Source organism: Leuciscus leuciscus (genome assembly GCF_965113295.1).
Source record: "Leuciscus leuciscus genome assembly, chromosome: 11".
Classification (NCBI taxonomy): Eukaryota; Metazoa; Chordata; class Actinopteri; order Cypriniformes; family Leuciscidae; genus Leuciscus; species Leuciscus leuciscus.
In genome coordinates this window covers 27,656,422-27,676,236 of record NC_138735.1, presented here as the reverse complement: position 1 = coordinate 27,676,236, position 19,815 = coordinate 27,656,422, and the positions used below count along the sequence as shown (strand labels likewise).

General features: G+C 36.5%; 1 protein-coding gene across 2 annotated transcripts in view; it reads left to right on the top strand.

Annotated features, from left to right (window-relative positions):
• Window positions 1–19,815, top strand: part of sntg1 (syntrophin, gamma 1) — a 50,017-nt gene that overhangs the window by 3,317 nt on the left and 26,885 nt on the right. For both annotated transcript variants that reach the window (XM_082184128.1, XM_082184127.1), the window contains exons 2-3: window positions 10,993–11,154; window positions 15,882–15,931. In XM_082184128.1, the coding sequence (XP_082040254.1) occupies window positions 15,905–15,931 (27 nt within the window). In that variant the 5' untranslated portion in view covers window positions 10,993–11,154; window positions 15,882–15,904. The remainder of the gene's footprint in view (window positions 1–10,992; window positions 11,155–15,881; window positions 15,932–19,815) is intronic.

Sequence of the window (19,815 nt, the reverse complement as noted above, 5' to 3'; positions counted from 1 at the left end):
GTGTAATAACAGCAATGAGAGGATCAGCTCACTATTAATGTCCATGATTTTGAGCTTAAATGTTCAGTAAGCACATTTAGGTCTGGTGTTTGAAAGTGCATTAACTTTTGGCCATGTGGTGTAAGGAAAATTTGGGTAAAACGTGTCTGTGGTTAAGCTGTGTCACCCCACTAATCAGACAAACTGTGCATATTTTTTAATAAATAAAATATATATAAAAAATAAATAAAAATGCACATATTGAAAAGTGTTTTTAAGCTTTTTTTGCATGCCAGTAAGTTTTCTGCCATGCAGGTGAAATGCATTTTATTTCACAGAATATATGTATGATACATGCTGATGAATTGGCACTGTTTAAAACGTACATATTTTTTTAGCTAAAGGTGCCTAAAGCCATGAATTATTAAATAAATAGTTTTCCTAAAGTGGTAGCTGTGGGGTAAGTTGTGTCGGTAGCTCAATTAATACAAATACTGATGCAAAATATCGACAATCGGTTCGCTACAATAATCTGTATATTAAAAAAATATAATATTTGAATATCATTTTTAAAAATAATGTGCATTAAAATAAGATATTACAATTGGAATATGCATTGGACTATACTAAATGTTGTTGTTTTTTACAAATATACAGTATATCTTCAGTTAAAATGAAAAATTTCTATGGTCCTTTACTAAAGATGCTTTCTTCAATCAGTTGATAGAATACATCATTTTATGGAATTTCTTCTTGACTGAGAGGGTAACTTAAGTAAAAAGTGACACATCTTACCCTGCTCTCCTCTAGAATAACGTTGGAATATGATGGAGAAAAATACAACATGCAGAACTGTAGAAGTCTTTCTTGAGAGATTTTTTTTTACTGAAATATTCATCAAACTCTGCATGCGTCTACACTTTCACTGAGCCGTAAAGTTTCTTTATTCGGATGCAGATTGTCATGGACCATATGGGTTTTTTCAGAACGTGTAATGTGTTTGCATGCATGCAAGGATAGTCAAAGTCAAAAGGAACAATAGCTTCAAGCAGTCGTGCTAATTCAGTCTTGTCAAGTGCACACAATAATAAGCTCAGCCTTTTGTCGCCAGATGATCCTTGTTTCTTGGCTGATACTTCATGTTTAAACTCTTTGGTTTCTAGAATAGACCCCGTTTTGTCATGCTCTTGTTTGACTGATTTCTGATCTGTAAATTTTGTTGGCTTGAGAATGGGTGTTTCCACAAACGCCCCTTGGAATGCCTCGAAATGATGCAGCACCTTTAGAGACGTGATTGGTGTTAGAATGAGGTGCCGTTCAAGGTTTCCATCGTCATTAAGCTCAGCATCGTGCGTGTGGGGTTTCAGTGCATTCAGATTGACTGACCAGGTGGTGAGAATATAAAGTAATGGGTCATGAATAATAAATTCTCTTTGCTTTCTCATTCACAACTGCATGGATGCTAAGTTCAGCGTCTCTCGAGCGGCTGAGGGTTAAGTACAGCATTCAAGGGCAGCGCAGCAGTTTTTAGCAACGAGCGTCATTTAGTTTTTTTCAGCCTCTGTGAGCTTGACCTGAAATGTGAACTCATTTTCTATCTGTAAATGTCTTCATTGCCATGGAAGCTGTCACATGCACAGTGACTGCTAGTTGGAGTTTATAGTGTATTATTGACAAGTTATTGTTCCTTGAGAATCACAGTTCAGACCACAAATGGCTTGATCAGTGTTCAGTGTTGCTATACCTTTATAAAGAAATACCAGGGTACAGTAACGTACACAATTACATGAAATTTAGAAGTGTTATTTGCTTCAGTCTGTTTAAAAAATGCAATAAACAAAAAGTAAAATAATATATTTTAAATTAAAAATTTTCATAAATAATTTACAGTGGCTTACACTGTTTGAGATAGTAAACCAGATCTAAATTGACTGAATGAATCAGCAGATTTGATCGAATCAGTTGCTTGAATGATTTGATGACTAGTTTCGTTCTTGAATTAATCAAGTGTTTGGAACATGACTATTATCATTAAGTAAAATTATTAAAAACATTTGTATTAATTTAGATAATATAAAATAATATAATAAAAAATTATATATGAATAAATTACATATTAAATATATGGGGAAAAAAAGAAGCACATAACAAAATTACTAATAATTAAGCTAAAATCAATATGAAAAATGACAGCTAATTAAAAATATGAATGATCAATAATACTAAAATAACACTGGTTTTGGACATATTGGTTAAGTTTACTAGTTCGCCCGCCCATTCAACCTTGAAGGTTGATAGTAAACTAACTTGGCTTGCTGTCCTTGGAGGAGACTCGAACCCGAGGCTCGCTTTGAGCTCTGAGTTAACAAACATTGAAAATTCCCAGTGCATTTTGGACTGTGGTCTCTTATTTTTATCTTTTATAATGATGAACGTTTTATTATTGATAAGATCAGTAAGTGATTATTAACAAAGGCGTGTCTGTGTTTGTTAACATACGATTCCTTGTGCAATGATATAAAAATATCACAGTGTTACTACGATATGCACGTTCAAAAACACGGTACATTTTTGCTAGTGTTTCTATAAGATTTCGAATTCTCAATTCTGTGTCAGTTGTTGCGAACTTGCATCCATAACAAAATTAGGTCTATGCATATAAATATTCATCTTGATTGTCATCGGAAATGCGAGTTATCCGCCTCAGCGACGCTCATCATGTTTACTAATATGTGCCAGTTAGTCTCTTGTCGACACAGCTAATTTATTCAGTTTTTAATGGGCTGGTCTCGCTGACAATTGAGCAGAGAGACTGTTAACTCATAAACAAACCAAACTTTGTCTTGGTCTTGAATAACGATACGGCTCGTTCTGCTACTTGACAGCGGCAGTAATTAGTTGCCCATCTTTGTTTGGTGTAATGAGTCTCATGTGTCCATTATGTTTCTTCTGGCACCTCTTCTGTACCTTCAAACACTGCCTCGCCAAAAGTCATCCGTCACGGAGAGAGAGGTCAGGACTTGAGTCTATAAATCTACCATTCGCTATTTTATCGAGCCTCATTCGCATTGTTGCCACTTAGTAGATGTGGTTTGTTGTGGTGATGTAGGTCAGCGGGTCTCGCTGGTATATTAACTAATGAGGGCTAAACCGAGACCCGCCCAGCGGGCAGAACAAGGTTGCTTTTGGCAATGAGATGTCAGAGCAGGATAATGTGAAAGGATGAAGCTAGGATGAAACTTTAATCAAGCGTAACGTCATGCCCAGACTCTCTGAATGACCTTTGCATTGCTCGCCCTAAGCGTGTTCAACAGTGCAACAGTGTCCAGAAAGCTGGGAAACACTTGATCGGGCCTAACAAGTCTGAGTCCGTGTGACATTTCTATCTGGACATTATTTCAAGCTGTAAAGTTTGAGGCGAGATCCTCAGATGTGTTTATTTCATCTGCAATTCCTTACTGTCGTGGAATCATGTTGTATTGGATTCATAGACCGAGGAGTTAATGGATTATTGTAATTTTTAGAGCTCTTTCACAGCAAGAGACATATTGAGATCTCAGTTAATGCTTCAACATTGTTTCAGATGTTTCTCCTAAAATTTTCCTTATGAAAGAAACAAATAAGACAATCATTGACACGGTAAGATACGAGTATAGCACTATAAAATTCTTGTGGATTTTTGTAGCTCAAGTAATTTTGTCTTAGAAGTAATTGGTGAGAAATGTTTACATTGTATTATTAAATATTATTTATTATTACTACTAGTGATGGACCCTTTTCGCAGACTGTGATGATGTGATTCCAAAGATAAATAAATCTAGCAAAATTGTATATTTTCATTTTTTCATATTTCAAGACTATACCTGCATTAAATTTCAGAATAGGGTCCATTAATATTATTATATAAGATAGTTAAATTTTATTTTATTTTATTATATTACATTGCATTATATTATAGAGATCATATTAATTGACATTTAATTACAGACTTATTTATGTAACATGTGGCTTCCAGCATGCACGAAGATGGATGAAGATGCAAAGAGAATTGCATCTAAAAAACTTCATTTGATTGATTATACACATATTACACACAAAACATAACGAACATTTTGCATTTTATATTTATTTACATGATAGTTTTAAACAATAACATGAAACGTACAAAAATCCATGGTAGTATTTTTTTGCAGGGTAAAAAAAAATGCATTACTTGCATTGCTGTGAGACTCTCTAATAGCTAATATAAGCTTTGAATCCTTTATTGCATGCTGAAATAAAGCAATGTGAATACATCTAGCAATATAATTTAGCCAATATAAGCTCATTTTATGCATAATATCGTATAGAAAACAACCATGTTATTTGAACAAACAGTACGGTTGAAAATCAGTTTGTACCGTGACACAACAGTGTGCTTTTGCCTCGCTTCTAGGCAGTGGAAATGCCCGGTGCCCAGAGCAGTGTGAGCGTGTTTGCTCTCTCTGTGTCTTGGCTGTGAAATACACTGATAAAATGTGGTTTTCTGGCTTACATCTCATGGGAGCGTGTTCACTCACCTGCTTGAGAGAAACCCGGGCGAAAAACATCGACCTTCATAGGGCATCAGCATCAAGACAGCAGCGTGGCGAGCAAGCCGTTTGACTTCTTGTGTGAGTGTATGTGTGTGCGGGTGTTCGTGGGAATATTAAATTCATTCCTTAAGGAAATATTAACTGCAGATGGTTACATTCAGCAATGGCAGTAGCTGTATCTGAAAGGTGAAAAAGATACTGCTTCCACAGGTGGCATACGGAGGTAGGAAGGTCTGAATCCAATGTTAGGTCTACTTTCTGTCCTGATATAGGCTACCTTCATCTGGGGCGGGACTTGCTAGGGCTGGGTGGTATGACGATATTGTTACCGTTGGTATAAAATGTCTATCGTTAGAGATTTTTCTATATCTGCGATTCTCTTTCACGCCTTATTGCGCTTGAATAGTCGAATACACACACAATTATGTCAAAATGGCGATCATGTGGAGTATTTATGTAAACACAGCTGGTTCTCAAGTGAAAGTAAACAGTCAACTTAACTATCTGCTTAACTGTCATAGCATTATTGATGAAATCAACTAGCTAGTCACGACTGTTTCCCGAAACCGTATTGTCGCAAATGTGTCGTTCAACCACATTGATAATGTCACACAGGGGGTGGAGTAATCAATTATTTTAATTAATCTGTTTGAGATCTAATTAATGGCATATTTTTTGCAAAAATTACGGACTAATTCTCATATTTCTCAGTTATTATACTTTATTTCCAGATTCAATCATAGGCTCGTTCTTATGTACTAGAGCACGTAGGCACATAAACACTCTTCATAAATGCCACTTTAAATCTCTTGACAAACTAAAAGACTTGAAAAAATGAAAATTCTGTCATTAATTACTCACCCTCATGTCGTTCCTCAAATGAACACAAATGAAGATCTTTTTCATGAATCTATCTTTCTGTCCCTCCATTGACAGCTACGCAACTACCACTTGGATGCTTCAAAAAGTTCATAAACAGATCGTAAAACTAATCCATATGAATTGAGTGGTTTAGTCAAAATGTTCTGTAGAGACACGATCGCTTTATATGATGAACAGAATAAATTTAGGCTTTTATTCACATATAAACATTCATCAACTCACACATCAGTTGTGGTAAACAGAAGCTTGTTTGATGTGCGAGAACCAATGAGGTTCAGTCTCGTGTTACGCATCACGTTTGAGCTTCAGCAAGAGGTTTGTTCTCGCACGTCAGCAGGTTCTGTTGAGGCTCTGTTTATGTTTCCTGATCGCTATTTAAACGTGAATAAAAGCCTAAATTTAATCTGTTCATCATATAAAGTGATCGAGTCTCTTCAGAAAATTTGGTCTAAACCGCTCGAAATGCACCACTGATCGATTTTTGAAGGCAGCATCGATGTGTCCTCCGTTGCCTATATCCCACAATACTGTGTGTCTCATTCCATGACAGTTGAGCTAAAAGATAAAAATGGCGCTTGAAAGTTGCAATGGGTGGTCAAGTGTGTAAATGTAAAAATTTTGACCAACCTTTTCCACTTTTGATGCCATTTCTAGGGAGAAATAAGCATTGTGGTAGGTAAATATTAACTTAGCTAACACTAAAGCTCTGTTTATTTTGTTGTTGATCATTAAACCATTATGCTGCCTCAGAAGGCTTTCTGAAATCTGTTTTGTGATGTACCTTCGAGCGCAAACACTGCCTGCAAAGTCATTGCCTGACAGGCCTAAGCTTTCAAACGCAGCCAGTGTGTTTTTATGTGCAGTTGCATTTATCAAATACAGTTCCACTGTTATTGCTGGTACTTTTTTCGGTAATTTAGTCTGGATCTTAAAAAATTAAGCACTTTGAGCTGCTGTTGCACCAGGGTCTGGCAGAAATGAATAGCCTTTGTGGCGGCCCGAAGGTCTGGCCATTATGATGGTGATAAGTACACTTGTTGAGTTCCCCGTCCACTGTGACCGACGGAGTCGGCAATAAAGCAAAAACCCAGCTGTAGTTACAATTGTGGTGTTTTATCAAAGGAAAGGTTAAAGATGTCAGCCAGAGAAAAGCGCCGAAGGTTAGCCGGACAAAATAGTTCACTAATGGATGAGGACACGGCGAGATGTTTCTATTGCCCACATTTACAGTTATTACATGTCCCAGCTGCTGTAATGACACACGCACATATGAAGCTAAATTAAATGAGTCAGCCATGCATGATGCAGTTTTAATGGTTTTATTTGAGACATTTCAGAAAGGAATTCATGGGGTAGGGAAATTAAATGTGTGAAGTAGTGCTCAGCATAGAAAGCACACAGAATGGCCATGGATGAATAAGCCTCAGGATGGGAGATCACATTGCATTATGTTATACTGAAATAAGCCTCCACAATCTCCAATTCTGAGTCGAGGCAGGAGGCAATTTACAAAAACATACGTCTTGTTACTTTTTTTGGAGCTGATCCACAGCTACTTAACCGGACTGCTTTTCAGATGTAATAGTTTAATGCTTGTGCTGTTCCTGCAGATAATGCTCTTAAACTAGCACACTGTTTAGGAGCTGAATAGTTTGGAAGCAATCATGCACTAACATTATGAATCTAAAGGGCTAGTTGTGTAGTTGGAAGCCCTCCGTTTTAATTTGACTGTATTGACTATGTGCTTTGTGCCTTCAAAATCTCTCTCTCAGGGAACAAGTAAGAAATAGATGAGGCTCACAATGGAAGTGATGTAAATTGTTTTAGATTGCTTCGCTCTCAATGTTGGCCACTAAATGCAATTACCAGGATTCAATATTTCTTTTCAAAGTCCTGAGGAAAAGATAAAACCATTACAATTGGGGGATTGATGCATTCTCTAGAAAGCAGCAATGCATTATTTACTATGTGTTTTATTTTCACATGAAGAGGCCAAAATATCTCATAGAACTGCTTGTTTGAAACTTCTTAAAACATAGAAAATGTTCAGTGTCACAGTTTTTTATATCTTCTCCATTTAAAAGAAGTAGTTCACACAAAAAATTAAATATACTTTCGCCATCATTTATTCCCCCTCATGTCTTTTGAAGCTCTTTTCAATAGCCAAAAATCCTCCCATGTAACACAAAAGTTATTAATAACAGAATTTCTAAGTTACTTATGTTAGGGGTTAACAGTTTAGGACCCAAGGACCAGATGTTTGAAAGAAGACCCAGAGTCAGAATTAAAATTAATTGAAAAGTTTTATTGAAGATAGTTTGCAGTTTCATCAGCAGAAGTTAGCTTCAAGACAAGTTCGTAGGCCACCCCGCTTACAGCTACAAAGATCACAGCAGTTATACCCTACACCAAGGTCTATCTACGTCCTTGCTTCAGGTTGCAGTTTCTGATTGGCTAAGAAATAGATAAACGTAGTAATTTTCCACACATATACTGATAGACGGAAGCATATCTCCATCGATTATGCAGCTGACACTCGGACCCTGAAGTTAGGCACGTAAAATAAAACCTTCCAGTTCTCAGATTTGGGTTTCTGTCCAGAACAACAACTCAGTCAATCTCCAATAATGCCAGTGGTTCCTTAACCTGCAACCAAAAAGACTAACACACACACCGACACGCAGCTTTTCCCAGGTTGGATTTGGCCAGGCTCTAACTATAAACAGGAGTCTCGTCTCAAAACATAACAAGCTAATACGTTCTTTCTCTCAAGGAGAGCTACACTTTAGTCTAACTGGAAAGTAAGGCTTCAACAAAGAAATGGTCCCTTAAACTATTGGCTTCAATGACCCCTATATGTTTTAACATGTTGAAGACCTTTCTCAAACACAAAACAAGTCCCTATTTCATTTCTGGAAGCCGGGCTGAATAAGCAAGCATTGTTACTGCACTCAGATATCAAATACAGACATTAAAGAATACATGACAAGAACATTTCAGTAATCACACTGGTAACTTCTATAACAAAGTAAAATCTCCAGAGAAGTCATTCAACTCCTTTGATATTTAGAAGGAAAAATATTGATTAATACCTTGATTATAAACACTCATTACATATACATTGAAGCATCAGTGGATTCCAATCCACCCCCTGCACTTATAATCAGCCTATACTGCAAATGTAATGAAACATTCTGTTATCGTCTCATCTCATTTAATGTTTCAAGAAAGAATGAAACGACATGCAAATAAGCAAGTTTTTTGGGTGAACTACTGCTTTTAAAGAGTAATTTTTGATTTCTCTGTTATACTATGTGCATTTTAAGATGTTTAAAGGCCAAAAAATTGGACAACAAGCTTTAAAACCATGTCAGTGGGCAGTAGATTATTTGTCAATTCCTGCTCTCTCCTCATCTCCATCACTCTTTCTGCTTATCTTGCCCTGTCTCTTCCCCTCCTGAAGCTGAGCTTTGACTGATGGTCTTTTCATTTTCGTCTGTCAGTGAAGAAAGTATAGGGTCAGTTGATATTTATGTTTTGTGAATTTTTTTCTCAGTTAAGGGATTTTACTGAAGGCTACCAGGAAAGCTAGGTAACTAGTTTAAATTAATTTACAATATGTACACATTCATTATTTATCTTATGCCTAATATGATGAAAACGGCTTTGTTAATGTTTCTTGCCCTCTCACATTGAGGGCCCTATCTTGCACCCAGCACAATTGACTTTGTACACGACGCATGTATCATTCCTATTTTGCATCCGACGCACAGCGGACTTTTCCCTCCACAGACGCACGTCGGTAAATTAGGGAATGAACTTGCGCTCTCGGGAGCGGTTCAGCAAAAAGAGGAGGCGTGTTCCGGCACAAACGTTTCCTGGTGCTATTTTGCAGTTTCAGAAAACAATTCCGCCACAGACCAGGAAAAAACTTGTCTAGTGTAATGTAGCGTGTGCACAACGCACATACACTTTGCTTCTCTCATCTACACAGACACAGCAGTTCCCATTTTTGCAAACCATACATAATTACAAGAAAAAATATTACCACATGAGGGAAATCATTGTGGTGTCCATGAAGATGTGAAAAAATAGGCATAAATCTAGCTTACACATTTACCCAAATTATTATACGCCTGTTTAACCAAAGCTAATTTGGGTGGGTTTCTCCCATCCCCATACAATGTCACTTCTCTGTCTTTTATGGTCCTGACGAGAACGTCGGTCTCCTCGGCTGTGAACCGCTCCTGGCGCGCGCCTGGCAAATCCGCCGTTATAATAGCAATCCACCATGGAGCAAGCGCGCCTGCTTTTAAAGGGAATGTGAGATGACGCTCTGATTGGTGCTTCAGACCAACCCATTTTAGATTTATAATAATAATAATAATTCATTACATTTATATAGCGCTTTTCTCGGCACTCAAAGCGCTTTACATAGAAGGGGGAATCTCCTCAACCACCACCAATGTGCAGCATCCACTTGGATGATGCGACGGCAGCCCACCACACACCAGCTTACTGGTGGAGAGGAGAAAGTGATGAAGCCAATCAGTATATGGGGATGATTAGGAGGCCATGATGGACAGAGGCCACTGGGCAAATTTGGCCAGGATGCCGGGGTTACACCCCTACTCTTTCGAAAGACATCCTGGGATTTTTATTGACCACAGAGAGTCAGGACCTCGGTTTAACGTCTCATCCGAAGGACGGATTTTACGGATTTGCGTCGGGATCCGCCCACAAAGTTACTTGCATTTCGCGTTTGGTACTTGTGTTTCAGATCGTTAAAATAGAGCCCTGAGAGTTACTATACATTACATTAACCACATAAATTAGACAAAAATGTATTAGTTTGCCTGATTATTTTTGTCGGCCGTTTAACATTTCTATCCTAAAACAGCTGTCAAATATGAAATGTTTAGTTTAGCTACAGTACATACATGTCATCTCGCACTTTATTACCGTTAACAACTGAAACATTGCGTTGGAATTCGCGCTCAGCAGTTTCTGTGAACATTAAGCCCGCCTACTTCGATTTGATTGGTCATCTCACATATTTTGACATTGACGAGCAGTGACAGACCAATGAGGCAGCTCAGATGAGAAGATCTTGGTGCAGCACTAAAGTAGAGTTATTACAATATTAAGCAATTATTCCACAACCTTTATTATATACACCCCGGAAAAATACAGAGGCTCCGGTGACCTCATAGCTGGCTACGGTCATGGACTGTGCACTTCGAATTGAAACATAATTTTTTTTCTTTTTTTTTTACTTAAAAGCACAACGCTTTTAAAAAATGTGACTCTTTAACAAATTTAAAAACATAAAAAAAAATGACTCTCTGTATGGTTGTAGCAGCAGGAGATATTTTCGAAAAGCTTTTACTGTGCAACTGTTAACTGTCTTAACAGTGAAAGCACAGCACGCTGCCGTCATACTAATTCAGGCTCTGATGTTAAAAAGAGCAAAAATACATGTAAGAAAAATTCTAGATAAACTAATCAACCACAATAATTGACTGGCCATCCTAACAAGGTACTTCTTGTACTCTAGCAGGTGCAGGACTCTGGCTGGGCCTGAGGGCCAAAACCTCATACTGGAATAAAGGAAGGAAGAAAAGAAAAACATCAGTCCTGAACATCAACAAGCCTCCCCTGCCTCCTTCCCCATGGCTTGACCTCCATGCTTTGCTCTGCTGAAGCTCTTTCCCTGGAGGTGAGCCTAAAATACCCAGGCCTCTCGCTGGAGCTTGACAAATTGACTCATTTGCCGAGTTGGTGATCTTAAAGCAATAGTTCATCGAAAAAACCCGACATTCTGTCATCTTTTGCTCACCCTTGTCATTCCAAACTGGTATGATTGTCTTTCCTCTGAGTTTTGAGTGCTACGGTTGCTACTTCATGGTACTTTTATGGTGCTGTTTTTCTCCTTATTGAAGCTTGACAGCATCTATAACCGTTTGTTGTGTGGAAAAGAGCAACGCCAGCATCTGCTTTGGTGTCCCACAAAGTCGTACGGGTTTGGAATGATTGGTAATTTTCATTGTTCCTTTAAGAACATTTTAGGCAAGGCAAGTTTATTTATAGCACATTTCATACACAATGGAAATTCAAAGTGCTGTACATAAAAAGGAAACAGAGACATAGGAATAAAAAAATGGAATGCATATGAAATAAAAATAACAATAAAAGCAGAGAATACCCCTATCTGGATGGAAGAGTCAGAGAGTTTCACAGCTGCTTGTTTTTGTTTTTTTGAATACTTTGTTTATTGAGATACAACAACTTATGACAGTATTTTACAACAATATCGTACATTAAAAAGTTGGATCTCTTTTACATAATAATAATTAAAAAAAAATAATAATAAAAAAATAATAATATAAATTAAATAAATTAAAAAGGGAGAAAAACAAGAAAAATGAAAACGAATTTTTTTCTTTTTATATATATATATAATAAAAAAATAAAAAAAATAATAAAAAAACAGGCACAGGTCAATTAGGATAGCTACACATTAAGAAGAGTTGGAAGTAATCATGCATACAAGAGAAGCAAATCATGATATGAGAGAGGGTAATTTAGGAAAAATAGTAAATGATTAAATGACTAATGATTTACTAGTAATAACATGCGAGTGAAAATAGGTTGAGAATCAAGTTATCTTATCTCTTTCTACCTCATTCATTATATTACTGAAATCAGAATTTGAAATAAAGGATATAAAGGGTTTCCAAATAGTCTTAAAAAAAGACAATTTACCTTTCAAAATGTATGTAATCTTTTCCATCGACAAACAAAAGGACATATTATTGATCCACTGTACAATAGGTGGCTTTTCCACTTTCTTCCAATACATAGCTATTAAACGCTTTGCTTGAAGTACACACATGTCAATGAATCTAGTGCTTCTACAATGTACCAAATTGTCAGGAAAAATCCCCAAAAGAAAAATTTCTGGTCTCATTGGGAGATTGACAGATACCATCTGAGAAATGAGTAAAATTACCTCTTTCCAAAACTCACAGCTGCTTGTTTTACTTTGAGATTTTAGTTAAATTAGATTTACTGTCATGTTATTAGACAGCATATTATGCTCTATAACTTAGAGGATTGCTGTGTTTCATCACAGTGCAGAAAGCTTGTCTGCCATGAATTTTTAGAGACACCTCCCAGAAGGAATTGTTCTGAGACGCCCAACTGATGAGGTGCCTGCATTAAAATAATGTTGCGGATGAAAAAAAAACCCCTGCCATACCGCACCGGCCTGTTAACATGCAAATCACATCTCATTTTCACAGAACGGCAAAGCGAGTGAGTCAGTGTGAAACTGTGTACAATCTGAATGCCAAGCATTAAGAGAGAGCAAAGCATAGAAACAACACATAGTAAATGATGGTGTCATGTCGAAGAACACTCAACAACATTTCTATTTTGGGTCGTAAGCCACTGCAAATGCAATTTAATGAGCTCTGAATGTATAGGAATGACCTTCATATTGATTTTTAGCTGTGCAGCGCGTGGCGTTCTTTTTAAATAAACCAGTACTGTAACAGTGATACATGGTAATAGTTTTATAAAATAAAAAGTGTTCAGGTTTGAAGGCGTATCTCATGATGTTGGTTTATAGAAAAAAGCCATCATTTGTACAAGAACTTTTGTTTTGTGAAATTATTTTATCACAATTAAGCATAAGCTCCCATTCTCATTGTGAGCAAATGTGCTGATTTTAATTTTAAAACCATTTAAACCATTATCTTTGTCAGAGTAAGACGAATCTAATGAGAATCACCATTAAAAATTTATAAGAATTACAAAATAAAAAGTCAAAATGTCTGAATGCGTCGTGGTAACGAGAATTTAGGGAGGAATGTGCTTCATTGGAATAAAAAAATGTCATAAAACAAAATATCCTCATTTTTGAGGGGGCGAAATATGACTTAAACGTGTTTTGTGACTTTTTTTATTGTTTCTGTAGGGTTCTAAAAGTTTATAAAACTAATTTTGTCAGTGTTATATTGTGTCTTTTATCATTGTTTGTGACATGTAATGTTGGTTTATTCGTTTCAATAGCCAACGAGTGCCTCAGCGACTGCCTTAGGCCACTGTGAAAGCAGATTCCAGCTTCATCGAATCAATAAAAACATAATGGAATATTTTTTAAATGCTCTACATTCTAATAAACTATTGAGCATCCTTCTGCATTTATATCTCTGCCACATCTCTGATAGATGACAATGAGAGCGATTTCATTAGCCACGCGTTAAACTGATTGGCTTTTCTCTGTCCGTGCGAAGGAAGCTGCAGATGCCACGCACGTGGAACGACCTGTAGACCTCATAGAGATGTTTATTAGGGAACACTCGTTCTTGCCACACCAATGAATTATTCATAAAGGCGCTCTCTGAAGGCCTTGTGTATTCTGCCAGGACTTTCTAAGCTGGAATCGATCCGTGGTGGAAATTCTGAGCGATCCGCGAAATCTCCTTCAGCTCGGAGGTTTTAAATGGGCATGTAACTCATTTTGACAGATGGCACTCAGAGGTACTCACCATCTCTGCTTTGGAGACACATATCCGCTCCGTTATGAGCCTCAGATTGCTATTTCCTCTTAAGTGCACTCCATGTGAGGACAAGGTTCGTCACTGAAACGACTTTTTGTCCATTTTTGATATATAATGGGGAATTGAGATTTAAGGGCTCGCCAATATATCTCTCTTATGAAGGTGTCTTACGGCACAGGCCACTTAAGGAGGGATGTCCCAGCGTTTTAGCATTCAAGCGCTCTCAGAGAAAGAACACACTGATTAAAGTGCTGGAAAAATAGCCGGCTTGTCCTTGCGTTTGGAATACCGACGAAATGTGGTGAAAACAGCCAGACAGAGCTGTAATCCCTCCATATTTACCCCGCTGAGTGGTTTCAGACAGCGCAAATTATGCGATTGTTCTGATTAAATGTGCTCTGCTGGTTATGATTTTAATTTGAGCTACTCTGGGAGATGGAATAACATGAGTGATTCCTCTGTGAAATAATCTTCAGGATGTTCTAGTGCACAAGCAGCATTTTAATGCTAAATGACAATAGCGATGTGGTCAGCAACCGCTGTGTGATTCTTTTTGCTATATGAATTATTAAGACGTTTATAAAGTAGCACTGGAATAACTCAGCAGGAAATGCCTCCGGTGATTTATTTTTCCTGTTCAAATAAGTATCATTGTGTACCAGAAAATGTGTTGCTGGGTAACAAAACTTCACAATCTCACAAACAATACATCTGAGTCATATTTCACCCCTAAATCAAAGGAAATATAGTATATTTTTAGTGCTGTCAAATCGATTAATTGCGATTAATCGCATCTAACATAAAAGTTTTCTTATGTATATAAGGGGGTGCACATACATATATATAATATATATATATACATATATATATATATATATAATATATATATACACATATATTATATAAACAAAAACTTTTATCTTAGATGCGATTAATCGCGATTAGTTGATTTGACAGCACTAATATTTTTATGATGAAATGTGATCTACATGTGATTTTGTTACATTCATCTTTTTGTATCATGATTATCATATTTACATTTAGTCACTTTTAGCATTTTTAGCATTTTTCCACCTCCATTGTTATTCTGATCATAATTCAATTATTATGCTGAACTTTAGAGATGCAATTCACCGTGGTTCGACATGCATCTTACATCTTCATAAACAAAGATGTTATTATAACTTGTTGGTTTAATAACATTACCACCAGCCCTGACCGTAGAGTTTGTTTCATGCTGTATTCTTATTGCACAATGAAGCATTCAAGCAGACCGTGTACAGCAAACCAGAAATTGCAGTACATGTTCATAGACCATCCCAAACAGGCTGATATATTGTTTGACAATAACTCTCACTGAATTATTTAGTAGGCCTCCGAGCAACTTGAAATGCCACATTTGCATTCGTATTCAGACGTGGTTATTGCTTTCCGGTTGGTTAATCTGTTCTGAAATCCACATGTTAGCAGAGGAGTGACAAAATAAAAATGTAGCACTTTTAGGCTTTTTAGAAGTAGCTTTTTCCACACAATATCAAAAGGCATTGCAAGCCGTCTCATTCTCCTTGACTTTGCGTGTCCAGATGCCGTAATTTGTCTAAACAAATTTGCTGTGAACAGTTTTGATTAAATTTCTGCACATCTAAGTGTGCTTTCATGCGAGACAAAGTTCCTTCGCGCTGCATGAACCAACCAGTGATTAATTTCAAATGCATCTTCATTTATCTGTAATAAATAGTAAAGAAAAAGTAATTTTTCTTTACTTTGCCACATGTGCCACTTTCATTGCAAACAATATTTATCATTGAAGGTCAAAATAATTTAGCTTTTGCTAATGCAACTTGTTTTAATGGCATCTTCTTCATGTTTGCTCTCGCAGGGCTGTTTCTCTGACCTTAGCACATGGATTTCAAGACTTCAAATGAAGAGGTGGGTATTGCTTTATATGCCACTGTTTAAAAAAAAAAAGTTTTATTTCAGATGAAGTAGATAATATGCTCATACATCTTGTAAGAGATCTTTTTCAGCGTTATTTGTTGAACAAAACTCTATCCAAATAAATGTTTGGTGAAGTCATTGAGGCAGGCAGGAGCACGACGATCAAATAAATGGATTTGTTGACTTTCCACTGGGGAATAAAGATGTTAGATGTGCTTTAATTCCCCTGTCTGCAGACTGTAGGAAACAGTTATTAAACAGATACCAGATTTACAGTTTCGTTCTCTGAAATACTGTTAATTTTCCAAACACAATAATGACTTATTGTGAAGATTGTAAGGAGGATTATGAGCTGGGTAGCACTTTATTTCAATGGTCCACTTTAGACATTCTACTAACTATAAGTAACTTTGCAAATACATGTCAGCTTATTCTACAAACCCGAACCCTAATCTTCTGCAGTCTACTAATACTCTAATGAGAGTTAGTTGACATGTGGTTGCAAAGTTAGTTATAATTTGTTGAACGTGACACCATTGGACCATTGAAATAAAGTGTAACCATGAGCAGTTACAGAAAGTAAAAAGCCACACAAAAATAATCTAGCTATAGATAACATTATTCGATGATTTATTTAAGTTACATTTTTTTTTGTAAACTTTACTTAGTAAAACTATTAACTCATTTCGAGGGAGGACCTTTCAAAACTGCGAACTCGTACTCTTGTTTCTAGAAATTCAACCAACAATCTTGCGTCTCAGTTATGGATTATAGTGAAAATGACCTCAGATAACTTCAGTATTAATATTACGTGTTGCTAGGCAGATTATTTCATACATTTGTAATGGACAATTTCTTCTTAACAGAAGCTTTAATATCATTTACAGGCAAGATTATAAAAAAAAATCTACAAAGTCAAATCAAATCAATATTTCATTTCCATGTATTTATTTATTTAGTGGTCTTAATCCCCCTGTTGGGATTTAATTTGTGATAATGACCGACTGACTGAACTTTATATCCTATATATCAATGTCTATCAGCTAATGAGAAATATTGATCGTCCACTGATCTGGATGTTCTTCTCAGTATGTTCAAATACATGACATTTGATGTGTCCTGCATTATAGTGATGCAGTTTGGGGTGGGATACAGGACTACTATGAATGCAGAGAGCACAAATTTAATAGCTTTCGGGCTCAGAAATGGGGACACGGCAGAGCGCTTATGTGTGGAAGATTAATGAGCGCTCAGAGGAAGATAAGTCTTGTGTATATAGACTGAGGTGTTTCTATCTATTTACCAACACTGCTGTTCTTTTTTAAACGTGATGTATACAAGACAAGATTCAACACTTTGTGGTTAGAAAAAAATTGCTGAATTTTTTAGAGCTGCATGATTAATCATGCGATCTTGTTTCTAACGCTTGTGTCTTTTAAACATTTGACAAATCACAGCAGAACTTTCAGATTTGCTTTTGCGCTGCTGCCACTAATCCAGAGAGAGCAGTTATCATGTACTGATATGAAACAGCTTTTAAAACCGTCTTTTCAACCACACAGTATCGCTGTTTCTGTGTTACAAATATTCATATTATCACAGAAGTACTGGGAGAAATGTTTGTTGTTCGGATATAAACACTGATGTCTACAGTAGCGATCAAAATACACTAAATCACCTTTATAAAATAACATGGATGCTTCAAATAAAGATTGTATCAATCTCATTATTACACCAGTAGGTGGCGACAAGTGACTGTTAAAAAATTTATTTCATTCATTCAAGAGGTTCATTCAGAAACGCTGATTCATCCAGTAATGAAATGTTAATGAGTGGGTCATTGAATCATTCATTCAAGATATTCATTCAAAATGCTGATTCATCCCGTAATGAAATGTTAATGAGTGGGTCATTGAATCATTCATTCAAGAGATTCATTCAGTAATGCTGATTCATCCTGTAATGAAACAATGAAATATTTATGCATCAGTCATTGAATCATTCATTCAAGAGATTCATTCAGAAACGCTTATTTCAGCAATGAAACAATTAAGTATTTATGAGTGAGTCATTGAATCATTCATTCAAGAGATTCATTCAGAAACGCTGATTCATCCAGTAATGAAACAATTAAGTATTTATGAGTGAGTCATTGAATCATTCATTCAAGAGATTCATTCAGAAACACTGATTCATCCTGTAATGAAATAATGGCCCTGTCCTAGATTGCATCCTAAGCACTCGCGGCCTTCCTACATGTCCGCACTTTCGTGACGTAACGGCGCTTTGACTGTTGGGAAGAAGTCTGCTGCGGAGCTCACATCAGTGCGGGCTCGGCAAAAGTGCGCATCGAGGGCGCAGACTGCAAAGGGGGTGCTCGCGAGCATCCTTCTAAAACCTAAAATGACAAATGGGACACCCTACAGTCTCATGGACTTAACGGACATGGGCACACGGCAGCCATTGTAAGTCCACAAGACCGAAAGTGCATATGAAGTGTGCCATTTGGAACAGGGCCAATGAAAGAAGTGAAGTCTTTATAAGTGAGTCATTGAATCATTCATAATTAATGAAACATTTTAAAAAGTTTTTAAAAAAACACAGGTTTTTGTCAGAACCTCTAGTAAATTACATGTTATTTTGTTTCGTTTTTCTGTTCAGAATTGTGGTAGAATCGTGATCTCTATTTGAAACAAAAAAAACGTGATTCTCAATTTATCCAGAATCGTGCCGCTCTAGTGATGATCTACATTTATTAACACAGGTTTAAGAATCTGGTACAGTTGTATTGTAGAGCTTGTGGGTGTTTTAACTTTGCTAAAGCATCAATATGAGAATCATATTGGCAGTGTTTCTTGTTATCTGTGTGAATGAATGCATCCCCAGCAATCTTACTAGACTAACTACAGTATTTTTACCTCTGGAATGGCCAAAGTCAATGTCTGAGCATGTTTTGACTGCAAATCTCAAGGGTACACTAAAAATGGCTGACACTTGATCGCCATGGCAACAGAATCAAGCATGTGTCCTAGCAACTGAAGTTATGGAATAAATTTCATTCTGGTATAAAGTGTTTGACCTGACTTTGCAAGAAATCGCAATGATGTAGATGCCAGACTCAACAGAATTTTTTTTTTAGGAGTAACTGCTTACCAATCAATTTGGTCATCATAGGAACGAGTCTTACAACACAACTGGGTCCTGAGGAGGGTTTTTTTTTGTTTGTTTTTTGTTTTTTACAGTGCTGACAAGTGGAAAGGCCAAAATATACAGACATACAACATTTTAAAGCAGAGAGTTTAAATAATAATATATGGTGTTGGTGCTTCGTATTTCATTATGAGATTATTAAATATGCATTGACAAAGATTCTTGAATAAACTACGCAGTTTATTTTCACTTATATACTGTGGGTTCATTCTGAATTTATGCTGATTAGATCATTTTATATAGGATAAAATATATTTACATGCCTCTAATAGACCAACTAGAATACTAAGGCTACGTTCACGATCACGAAATCCGATCAGAGCGGTCAGACTGAAACAGATTTCCAGGATTTCAAACCACATATGAGCTTGAAACGTATTGCTGTTCACACTTGCTAAATCTGATCAGATTGCACAAAAATCAGATTTGGACGAGCCTTAACTAAATAATAATGTGATTTGAATTTTTCCGTTTATCAGGTATGACAGGATGTTAAAAATAATACACGTAAAGGGAGACTGATGTAGCAGTGAAACTATTACTGGCCACCATGAAGTAGATGTACAAAAGGCACTTAAGGCACTTAAGAAAATGATGCAGCTAAGGATGCTTTTATGTCTGTGGGGTTTATTTTTTTTACTGAAAACTAACAGGTTTTTAATATG